This window comes from Mustelus asterias, chromosome 10 (genome assembly GCF_964213995.1).
Source record: "Mustelus asterias chromosome 10, sMusAst1.hap1.1, whole genome shotgun sequence".
Taxonomy (NCBI): domain Eukaryota; kingdom Metazoa; phylum Chordata; class Chondrichthyes; order Carcharhiniformes; family Triakidae; genus Mustelus; species Mustelus asterias.
The window spans coordinates 45,576,887-45,588,953 of record NC_135810.1 but is presented as its reverse complement, the minus strand read 5'-3'; the positions used below and the strand labels follow the sequence as shown (position 1 = coordinate 45,588,953).

The following is a 12,067-nucleotide window of genomic DNA, read 5'->3' as shown; positions in this document are numbered from 1 at the left end:
TGTACATCAGTTAATATAGTAATTTGCAAAAAAAAATTCAAGCAGAAAACAAAAATCTTGAAAGTAGGAAAAGAAATTCTAAAATCTAAACTTTGAATCAAGAAAGCTAGCTTTTGCAGAAAGGGTATCTTTAAATTCACAGCACCAGAGTGGGTTAAGTTGAAGAGCAGAGAGAATGGATCTTAAAAATTAAAAAAATAATTTGCTGCACCAATACATGGGGTCCTTTTATAGAAGTATTAATGGTGCTAATAGGTATTGCTGACTTTGAAAATGGTACTGTGGGTCTAGCCTGTTGTTCAGCTTCGTTGGAACATTAATCAGGCTCGACTCACTGAAGCATTAGATAGAACAACTGCTTTCAAATTTAATGCACTAAGAAAAAATAAATATTGTGATGTTTCAGAATCAGGTTCAGCATCCCACAGTAGCTTAAAGTTTATTCATTGGTGTCAGAAGTTGGCTTACATTGCAGTGTTAATGAAGTTACTCTGAAAATCCCCTAGTTGCCACACTCTGGCACTTGTTCGGGTACACTGAGGGAGGACTTAGCATGGCCAATGCACCTCACCAACGTGTTTTTCAGATTGTGGGTAGAAACTGGAGCAGCTGGAGGAAACCCACGCAGACATGGGGAGAACGTGCAGATTCTGCACAGACAGTGACCCAAGCCGGGAATCGATCCTAGGTCCCTGGCACTATGAGGCAGCAGTGCTAACCACTGTGCCACAATATGCAGTGATACAAGCTTGAGAGATTTTTCTGCAGATGGTTATAGATAACCTTTGATGTGGGAAAGAACAATAGTTCCTCAGTATTGCATAATACATACCTTTTAACTATTCAGAATTAAGACATTTAAACTGTTTAAAGCAATTAAATTATAAAATGATAAATGTTACTGAAATAGTCTAACTGGGCTAGGGGTGAAGTGCAAGAAACACCAAGGAAGAGCTGGTGATACAATTATATCACTAGATTGGATTCACTTATGAAAGTCAAAAATCAAGATAGGAAGTGAGAGCCTGAGTTGAGACAACTGGAAACCATAAGTATGTTTAAAGTTTATCTTCAAAGTTTAATTATGATAGGAGGGCAAATTCAGCTTACAAGTCCAGCTTCCATGATCATTTCAATGGCTATGACATGTGTGGATATGGTATATTGGATTTAAAAAATGCTCCAATTAAGCAGCTTGTTCAAAATTATAAATGTGGTTGGACGGAAGTAAAGAAAATAGAGCTAGAATAAGTAGATGTTTTGCAGATTGGTCCATTCACTTCGGTCTGCTTTGGATCGTCCATAGATACACGATTTGCATATTAGTAAAACAGGAATATCAAAATTTTCCAATATAAAGTTGGGGATATGACAGTATTGATAGGATAACCTCATTGTAAGTAAATTACATTACCCCCAGTGTTGATATTCCACAGGGACCGCTCTCTCCGGAACACCCTGGTCCACTCCTCCATCACACCCAACCCACAGCACCTTCCCATGCAATCGTAGAAGGTGTAACACCTGCCCCTCTACCTCCTCCCTGCTCACGGTCCCAGGTCCTAAACACCCCTTTCAGGTGAAGCAGCGTTTCACATGCACCTCTTTAACCTGTCTACTGCATTCGCTGCTCACAATGCTACTCTACGTCGGAGTGACCAAACGTAGACTGGGTACCGCTGGGGACCCAGACTTTCCTGTCGCTTGCCACTTCAACACACCACCCTGCTTTCCGGGCCACATATCCGTCCTTGGCCTTTTGCAATGATTTAGCGGAACCCCAACACAAACTGGAGGAACAGCACCTCATCTGGGTGTCCATGTGCATCTGGGTGTCCATGTGCATAGATCCCTGAAAGTTGGCACCCAGGTTGATAGGGTTGTTAAGAAGGCGTACGGTGTGTTAGCTTTTATTGGTAGAGGGATTGAGTTTTGGAGCCATGAGGTCATGCTGCAACTGTACAAAACTCTGGTGTGGCCGCATTTGGAGTATTGCGTACAGTTCTGGTCGCCGTATTATAGGAAAGATGTGGACGTGTTGGAAAGGGTGCAGAGGAGATTTACCAGAATGTTGCCTGGTATGGTGGGAAAATCGTATGAGGAAAGGCTGAGGGGCTTGAGGTTGTTTTCGTTAGAGAAGGAGGTTAAGAGGTGACTTTAATACAAGATGATCAGAGGATTAGATAGGGTGGATAGTGAGAGCCTTTTTCCTCGGATGGTGTTGGCTAACATGAGGGGACATAGCTTTAAATTGAGGGGTGAGAGATATAGGACAGATGTTAGAGGTAGGTTCTTTACTCAGAGAGTAGTAAGGGCGTGGAATGCCCTGCCTGCAGCAGTGGTGGACTCGTCAACACTAAGAGCATTCAAATGGTTATTGGATAAGCATATGGATGATATTGGAATAGTGTAGATTAGAGGGGCTTTAGATTGGTTCCACTGGTCGGCGCAACATCGAGGGCCGAAGGGCCTGTACTGCGCTGTAATGTTCTATGTTCTATCTTCCAATTGGGCACTTTATAGCCTTCCGGACTGAACATCGAGTTCAACAACTTCAGAGGATGAACTCTCTCCTCCACCTTCACCCCATTTCCATTTATTTTATTTCATTTCACTTCATCTCATTTATCCATTTTATCATCCTTCTTTTTCACTTCTATTTTTCAATTTCTCCATTCCAGCTCTCCTTCTTGCCCCCTCCCCCCCACTTTAGTACAACTGCCACATTCACATTCCTCAGGCAGTCCTTTAACAATCCGTACCCGTGTTCTGCCATTTGCACATTCTAATCACTTAAGGGACACTTTTAGCACCTTCTCAGCCTTCTGTATCCTCATTTACATTCATTTTGTTCAATTTCACACCCCTTCTCCCCCAACTGTATAAATCTCTACTGATTCTCTTTGCTTTCAGCTCTGACAAAAGGTCATCTAGACTCAAAATGTTGGCTCTATTTTCTCCCCACCTATGCTGTCAGACCTGCTGAGATTTTCCAGCATTTTCTGTTTTTGTTTCAGATTCGAGCAACTGCAGTATTTCGCTTTTATCTTAGTAACAGGGACATGTTGTCAAATTAGACTGATTAGCATTTTAAAATTAAACAAGATTGCCTGAGTCTACTTCCTAAAAGTAACTTGGTTGATGAATAACACTTTTCACAATAACTACAAGATTGATTCTCAATATGCTCAGATGGCATTGTTTAAGGAAGATTGTCTTTTTTTTCCTTGCAATGGACAAGTATTGCAACATCTTATGTTTTAAGGCTAATTACACTAACTTCTCACTAAAGAAAAGCTTTGTGCATCTTGTGAACTTTTTTAATGCAGTGAAGGATTCCATAATTTTGCTTTTTGCTGGATTAGAGGTCATCCACCTTTACACTTTCCCTTCCAGTGCACAATTTTAAATATCTTACTCTTTTTGACTGACAAATCAATAAATAATGGACTGTGCAGAATCCATCTCACTAACTTTGGAAAATTCCAGTTTGGATACATCTTCATTTACATCCTTTGTAGCCACTGCTTTCAAATCTTAGAAACATAAACAATCGGAGCTGGAGGAGGCCATTTGCTCTTTTGAGCTGGCTCCGCCTTTCAATAGGATCATGGCTGATCCTTTAACTCAGCAACATACTCCTGTGCTCTCCCCATAACCCTTGACACCAAAAGCAGCATCCATGCAGGGAGAAAAATATATTTCATCAAGCTTGGGCTCCTCTGCTTGCCTGCACAATCCTCCAGATGCACAGCTCTGCTGCTCTAACATACCCCGTCACCAGGGAATGTCAAACTCTGGCTCTGTTGCTCTACCCCCCTCGATTGCTCCATGAAATCTCATGGCTTCAGCAAGTGATCAGCAGCATTTCAGTGGGATGAGTGACAGCTCCCCTGGACTTGTTAATGGCAGAAATTTTTCAGACTTTTCAAGAATCTCTCTTCCTGACTTTGTCCAAAGGGAAGTGGAGATCAGAATTCCATTATTCAAGTTGTAATTTCACCAAATGGCAGAAATTTCAAATCCCTGAACTGTTTTTCTCTCTCTTCACAGATGCAATCCAAGTACTTCCGTTTCATCTTAGATTTCCAGCATCTGCAGTAGATTGTTTCTGTGAATTATGTGGACATGGATAGAGGGAAAAAACAGAATTTATAGAGGAACATTGCAACATCTTGAGACAAGGGCATTCCAGCAAAGATTGCATAGATGAATCAATATCCTACATCTGAAAAGAGCTAGGAATTTAATTGTGCCAAAAAAATACTCAAAGTTTTTTTCAAATTGTTAATTTAAAGTAAAACTTAAAATGTCAATTTTTGGAAATAAAAATCCATGTTAAACTATTCAAGTGTACCTCTTCAGCATTTCCATCTTGTTGGCCTGTTGGTGAAATAAAAGTAGGAATATCTGTTAGTCCCCACTTGCTACAAAATTTAGAATAATAATTACATTAACACCAAGTTAATGTGCAACCAAGTTGTAGAAATCCAAAAAGAAAATGCATTTTTAATTCATTGCAATTTTACTGGAAAATGAAACTAAATACAAGACAATACCAAATACCTGAAATGTATCTGGATCAGCATCGATGCTATAGCAAGTTAAAAAATTCAAATTATCTCTCATATCTGTCTTAGCCAACAATACTTCAATATTAGTTTGCACAGCTAAATATGTGAAACAAATCATTCTATTATCTGGAGAAGTTAAATGGTTTGAAATGATGTGCTACAAAGCTGATCAGCAAACCATTTCCTGCACTTCATTTTTCCTTTAATTTCCAGCCTCAGGCTCTTGAATTTTTATCACTATTGTTAGTACTGAAATATTCAGTTGTTTAGTCACCAAGACGCACTGCCTTGAGAAAAATAGTTTTCCACATACATGAGTGTTGTGATAAACTGCCATATTATTTTCAAGATGTTATAGAAAGAGATATCTGCACTTTTTTAAAAAATTGAATCAAGGGACTAGTGCTTTATGAAGCACTTGTTACTGCCCTGATATCATGGCATTCCAATCCAGTATCATGAATGATTAATGCTCTATACAGCACATTATGACCACTTGAACCACGGGAGATCCAAGCACACAATTATCATCAGTTTTAAAAGCACAACAAAACAGCTGTAAGGAACAGCCACAACACACTGTTGGCAGATGACCTTTTATAAGATTTAGGGCGAGAAAAGCATTCAGCGAAAGTAAATCAAGTTTTACTATTTTTATACATCTGCTACTTTAAGTTACCAATGGTACATGCCATCAGCGACTGAGCCCCTAACCACATGGATTACATTTGCAGCCAATACAGATTATGTTGTCATGCTAATAAACTTAAAACATTTTTGAACCGACAAACACTTGTAGAATGGTGTCAGAGTAATTGATCAAATGTGGTACTGTACCAAATCAGTCACCTGAGTTTAAAAAAATTGCTCAAAAAGTGGACCACCATTATTTCTTGACATATTTAGACATTTAGGTGTAAAAACAGAAGGATGATTCGCAGTGTAGTCAGTCTGCTCTTGGTTGGGACAGATTACAAGTAAATTAAACTTACAATCCAGGTTTTCTTTGCAAGTTTTGATCCAAGTGCTAAAGCTAGCATTTTCATCTGCAAAATAGAAGAGATTAGTACACTGCTCCCAAAAACGATTTGAATATTTCGTAGAATATCACATTAAAAATGTAAGATTTTAAACAACACTTCCTGAATTAAAACCCAATGCTAGCAGAATGAAAACATTTTTAACCAAACATGTCTCAGAGCTTGTCAATTTTAGCAGTCTTCATTTAATCCCAAATTGCAAAGTCCACAAGACTAAAATTAGCATAGCAGGCAGCCCAATAAAGAATTATTTTTTTTAAGCAGTCAATGGGTGCTAGGGTGGTGACAAGCAAGGCAAATAGAGCACACATTAACATTGCATAAAGCATAGATAATATCAAACTAAGTAGCAGAGAGAGAACTAAGCCACTGAGCCTTGCACACTAAATTATCACAATAATATTTCTGTCAACAAGGCTAACATATGAAGAATTAACTCTTGGACGATAGAAGCTCATTTGTGAACCATTACAAAATCATAAAATAATGATCAAAGCCATTTAGCTCATCCTAATTCAAGCTTTTGGTAACTTTGCAGTACAAAATCAAAATAATTTTATGTTTTTTTACTTTCACTACCCTCTCAGAAGTCTATTTCACGTATGACCATTCTTGTTCTGTATTTAAAATTTAAAGTTCTCTTGATTCATACCAGGGAGCCTTGTGCACTATCACTAATTAATCTAAAGGGCTGTTTTCTGAATTTCTCTCTATAGGATTATGTTATTCACTGACCTCTGAAAACCTCACTAACATGTTGCGGGCGATTCTCCCATTGCGACCTGCAAATTTTCTGGCGGGTCCAGTCGGGGGAAATCACATATCGGCCATTTTGAGGGATTCGCGCATGCGTTCCCGACGCATGCGTGTCTCCCAGAGCCGAGGAACAGGTGCAGTCGGGACCATGCTGGAAACCGGCAGGAAGAGAGGCAAGTGATTTTAATCGGTTTTAAATATATTTTAAATGTGGTTTGAATGTCATTATCGGGCCCAGCACGGAACTTGTCAGGCCCGATAGCAGCTCCCACCCTGCCAGGAGTACTTCATTCCGGCGAGGTTTAAAGTAGTTCCCCACATTCGGGGAACTAGCGGGAGGCCCTGCTGGAGTGAGGGGGGGGGGGAGGGGGGGGGGGGGAGGAGGTGGGGGGGGGAACGACAATCAGGGATCCCAGGGGGTGGGGTGGGGGGGGCGATGTCCCCTGGGCATGGACACCCTGGCAATGCCAGCCTGTGTGCTCCTTGGGCACTGCCCAAGGGGCAAATTGTCCACGCCAAGGGGCACTTTGGCACTGCCCACCAGGCATGGGGCAGTACCAAGGAGGGGGGGGGGGGGGGGGGGCAGGTAAGGTGGTCCCAGCCTGGCCAGTAACTGAGCCGGCCAGCAAACAAGGAGACTGATGGTTCGGGGCCACTGCGCACGCGCAGAGCACCCCCCCACCCCCCTGTTTTTTAATCCAACATTGTAACCTCTGCAGTGCACAAAGTGGACAGATTCGGGTCTGAAGTTGCACTGAAAAAACAGTCATGATCTAGACCAGTTTTCTCACCAATTCAGTATTTTGGGAGAATCACCCCTGTTATTTTTCACTCTATGTTAATACATGTGACAATAATAAATCATAAAATTTCTCATCTTTCATCATTCAGCACTCAAACTTTGTTTTTCCAGTTCTTTTAATTTGCGTTCATGAAGCTTGGCGTTGAGAGACTACGCACAGCATCCATGCTATAAAATCTATTTACCATGGTTTGGAACTGGAATTTTTCACATGGGTTTACAGCTTTTGCCTCAATGGATTAAATAAGATAAATGAGGGAATCTGACATGCCTAATAAATTTTCTTAAGGAAGCAGAAGAGAAGACACTGCCATGCACCTTTAAACATAGTGATGTGCCTTGGCATGTTTTCTGAGACTCATCTGTAAAGCCCAGGAACAAAAGATAAAAAGAATGTCCGAGAACTGGAGTTTTAAGAAATGGACAAAAGAATTAGAAGAAAATACAGTGTTAGTCTCTTTGTCCAATGATGGGGTGAAGGGAAGGCTGAATTGAAATAAGCTGAGGCTGAGGAACAAAGTGGAGGCATTGCGATGAAATTAATTGTTGAGAAGGGTTTTGGCAGCACAGCATGGCAGGAAGGACCAATGCAGGGACTTAAAGACAAGGACAAAAAGACTTTAAACCTGGAGTGAGTTAGCCATGAAGCATTATGGATGGACACTATGGGACAAAAGACATGCAAACTTCAGCAGAAATTAAAGTCTTCAGGGCAGCAGTGAGCAAACAAAGCTGCAGTGAATCCAAAAATGACATATAGAAATAAGGGTTTAAATGGATAATGAGCCTACATGAGGTGAAGAAAGACCAATTTACTGAAGTAGTAGTATTTGGTCTGTAATGGAAAGGATGTGATCTGAAATTGTTTAGTTGCAAATAAAACTCTGAAGTTACAAAAAGGCTAGCTCACCCTGAGACACAACCTGGAGAAGGCTTGTGGTAAAGGTCAAAATCTATTGCCGAGGTGGAGGAAATTGAGACCTACCCAAACCTGAAAGTCAAACAATCACTATGACAATACAGAAATTTGACAAGGAGTTGGCAGGTGATCTACAAAGGCAGGTTGAAACAATGTATATGTGGAAGCTCACCCCATGGCAGTGGATGATTAGCCAAAGTCAAACTACAGAAGGTGGCCAGAGAGGATGTTTAAGAAACACTGGAGGCAGTCACATAAGGTAGGAGGTCACTATTGCTAGAGATATAATGGCTATGTTTAGAAAGACAACAGCAAAACTGCACAAGCACAGTCCCACAGAAATGGACAACAAAAGCACTAGAGGATGATGTGATCCACTGTTCCAAAGAACAGAAGAGTTAATCTATCACAAGCAGAGAGGATGTCATAAGGCATTCACGACTTTGTTTGACTGTTCTGATAGTGTGGAAAAGAGCAAAGCAGGATTACAGGAAACAATTAGCATTGAAAGGGATGGTACAGAGTTTGGAGAAACCGACAAATTATAGAACCTTAGTGAAGGATTGCAATTCTTGTGGATTCACAAAGGATTTGACTAATTCCTCTTAAGAAATCGGTTGAAAAAGTAAGGATCCAATCAAAATTAATGTACGGCAAGATGGCAGAAAGTAAAGATTGTAGCAAACCTCAGACTGCAGGGTGCTACAGGGATTGGTATGAGGATAACTTTATTTGGACAAATCTAAAATTTACCTGCCAATGTCATACTCGGAGAAGCAGTGGTCAAAAAATAATACAAGAGTCTTTGCAGCTCTGAGATTGCACCAGTTGTGCGGAAAATACAGTTTATGCAGAAAAATGCGAAGCAATACAATTGGGAAATAAGTTAAGGTGCTAAACTTTCTGTTTAGAATAGAATCTCAGAATTCCTATAGTACAGAAGGAGGCCATTTGGCCCTTCGAGCCTACACCGACCATAATCCCACCCTATCCCGTAACCCCATATATTTATCCTGCTAATCCCCCAAAACTAGTGTGAATTTAGCATGGCCAATCAACCTAATCTGCACATCTTTGGACTGTGGGAGGAAACCAGAGCACCCAGAGGAAACCCACGCAGACACAGGGAGAATGTGCAAACTCCACTCAGAGAGTTACCCAAGCCAGGAATCGAACCTGGGTCCCTGACGCTGTGAAGCAGCAGTGCTAGCTACTGTGCTACCATGCTGCCCCCAATTCTTACATAAACAAAGAAAACCTTGAAAAACATATCTGAGTAACAGTAGAGTGTAAGAAAACTTGGCCAGTATAGGTGAAATTAAAGTTGAAGGCATGCTAAGACTTCATGACGCACTAGTACAGGAGTTCCCATACTGGGGTCTGCGGGACATCTCTCTCACGCCCAGTGCTTGGACCCCAGCTACTTACAATATATATTAATAATTTGGATGAAGAAACAACTGTCATATTTCCAAGTTTGCCGACGACATCAAATTTAGTGGGAATATGAGTGGTGAGGAGGATGTTAAGAGGCTTCAAGGCAATTTAGACAAGTTGAGTGAGTGGATAAATACATGGCAGATGCAGTACAACGTGAATAAGTGTGAAGTTATCCAGTACGGTAGGAAAAACAGAATGGCAGAGTATTATTTAAATAGTGATTGGGAAATGTTGATGTACCAAGGGACCTGGGTGTCCTTATACACCAATCCCCGAAAGTAAGCATGCAGATGCAGCAAGCAGTTAAGAAGGCAAGTGGTTTCTTGGCTTTCCTTGCAAGATTTGAGCACAAGAGCCTGATAAGTTCTTTTGCGCTCAGACTGAAATCAGCCCTAGCAGCTCGTGCATCTCTTACTGATTGATGCAGCATCAGAAACACAAATGTAGGTTAGTTCAGCCCCTCGAGCCTGCTCCACCATTTAGTATGATCATGGCAGATTTTTTGTTTTAATGCCATACTCCCATATTCTCCCCATACCTCGATGTCTTTTTTCTCAAATAGATTCATGGCTTGGCCTCCACAGCCTCATCACCCTGAATGAAGATGCTTCTTTTCATCTCAGTCCTAAATGGCCTACCTGTATCCTGAGACTGCGACCCCTTGTTCTAGAACCCCCAGCCAGGGGAATCATCCCTGCGTTCGGGCTGTCCAGCTCTGTCAGAATTTTATATGTCTTAATGAGATCATTCTCATTGTTCTACATTCCAGTGAATACAGGCCCAGTCGACCCAAACTCTCCTCATACAGCAATCCTACCAGAATCAGTTTGGTAAATCTTCACTGCACATCCTCTATGGCAAATATATCCCTTCTTCAGTAAGGTGACCAAAACTGCACCGTATTCTAGGTATGGTCTCACCAAGGCCCTAGCAACTGGAGGTGAGGTTAATAAAACATATAAAAACAAAAGCAAAATATATAATTTAATAAAATAATTAAATATCCATCATTATGAAGTGCTTCGAAAGGCTAGTCATGGCACGAATCAATTTCAGCCTCCCGGACTACCTGGATCCACTACAGTTTGTCTATCATTGCAACAGGTCCACAGCAAGCGCCATCTTCCTGGCCCTGCACTCAACCCTGGAACACCTAGATAACAAGGATACCTATGTCAGACTCCTATTTATTGACTACAACTCAGCCTTCAACACTCATCTCCAAACTCCGTGACCTGGGCCTTGGCACCTCCCTCTGCGACTGGATCCTGAACTTCCTAACTCACAAACCACAATCAGTAAAAATAGGCAACAACACCTCCTCCATGATCATCCTCAACACCGGTGCCCCAGAAGACTGGGTTGTCAGCCCCCTACTATACTCCTTATACACCTATGATTGTGTAGCCAAATTCAATTTTCAAGTTTGCTGACGACACCACCATAATGGGTCGGATCTCAAACAATGACAAGACAGAGTACAGGAACGAGATAGAGAATCTGGTGAACTGGTGCAGCAACAATAATCTCTCCCTCAATGTCAACAAAACGAAGGAGATTGTCATCGATTTCAAGCGTAAAGGAGAACATGTCCCTGTCCACATCAATAGGGACGAAGTAGAAAAGGTCGAGAACTTCAAGTTTTTAGGTGTCCAGATCACCAACAACCTGTCCTGGTCCCCCCCATGCCGACACTATAGTCAAGAAAGCCCACCAACGCCTCTACTTTCTCAGAAGACTAAGGAAATTAGGCATGTCAGCTACGACTCTCACCAACTTTTACAGATGCACCATAGAAAGCATTCTTTCTCGTTGTATCACAGCTTGTTATGGCTCCTGCTCTGCCCAAGACCGCAAGGAACTACAAAAGGTCATGAATGTAGCTCAATCCATCATGCAAACTAGCCTCCCATCCATTGACTCTGTCTACACTTCCCACTGCCTCGGCAGTAGTAGGGACAGTATAGTCTTCGCTGCACTCTCTCTATGGCAAATATACCCTTTCTTCAGTGGTGCCCTTAACAGCTTCCTTCAAATGGTATACAAAAAAAATCAAAGGAATTGATAAGCTTGTCTAAAATATTCAAACAGAATAGGAATGCAATTGGTTGTTCAAGTGGAAATAACAATGGTACTGACTCGGCAGGCTGCATATACTGTTTCTGTGCTATATGCATAATTCTATTAAAGCTTTGATTTGATCATGATGGCTGAAATTCAAAAAGGATAGTCTGATACATCCCTTTTGGAAACAGCCCATGTAATTACAAAATTCACAAAGTTTAATTTAAAGATATTTTTAAAGTTTTAGAAATGGAGGGGTTTCTCAGTTTCAGCCACACTCTACCACATTCCAGAAGCCAGACTTTTGCAATTCTCCACCCAAGTGACCTTTCTTCCTGTGGAAGCCTGAATATGAATATTGTCAAGATATATGACCTTCATGGCACCACTGCCCAAGCTCAATTCCATCCTCACTACTCAGGCTAAGTTATGAACACACTTAGTAGACACTGCTGCACAATGTTGCAAAATA

At 41.2% G+C, this 12,067-nt stretch overlaps 1 protein-coding gene across 2 annotated transcripts in view; it reads right to left on the bottom strand.

Annotated features, from left to right (window-relative positions):
• The window catches only part of sugt1 (SGT1 homolog, MIS12 kinetochore complex assembly cochaperone), a 152,089-nt gene that overhangs the window by 94,272 nt on the left and 45,750 nt on the right, over positions 1 to 12,067 (bottom strand). For both annotated transcript variants that reach the window (XM_078221689.1, XM_078221688.1), the window contains exons 6-7: positions 5,567 to 5,620; positions 4,358 to 4,383 (exon numbers count right to left, since the gene is read on the bottom strand). In XM_078221689.1, coding sequence (XP_078077815.1) covers positions 4,358 to 4,383; positions 5,567 to 5,620 — 80 coding nt within the window. The remainder of the gene's footprint in view (positions 1 to 4,357; positions 4,384 to 5,566; positions 5,621 to 12,067) is intronic.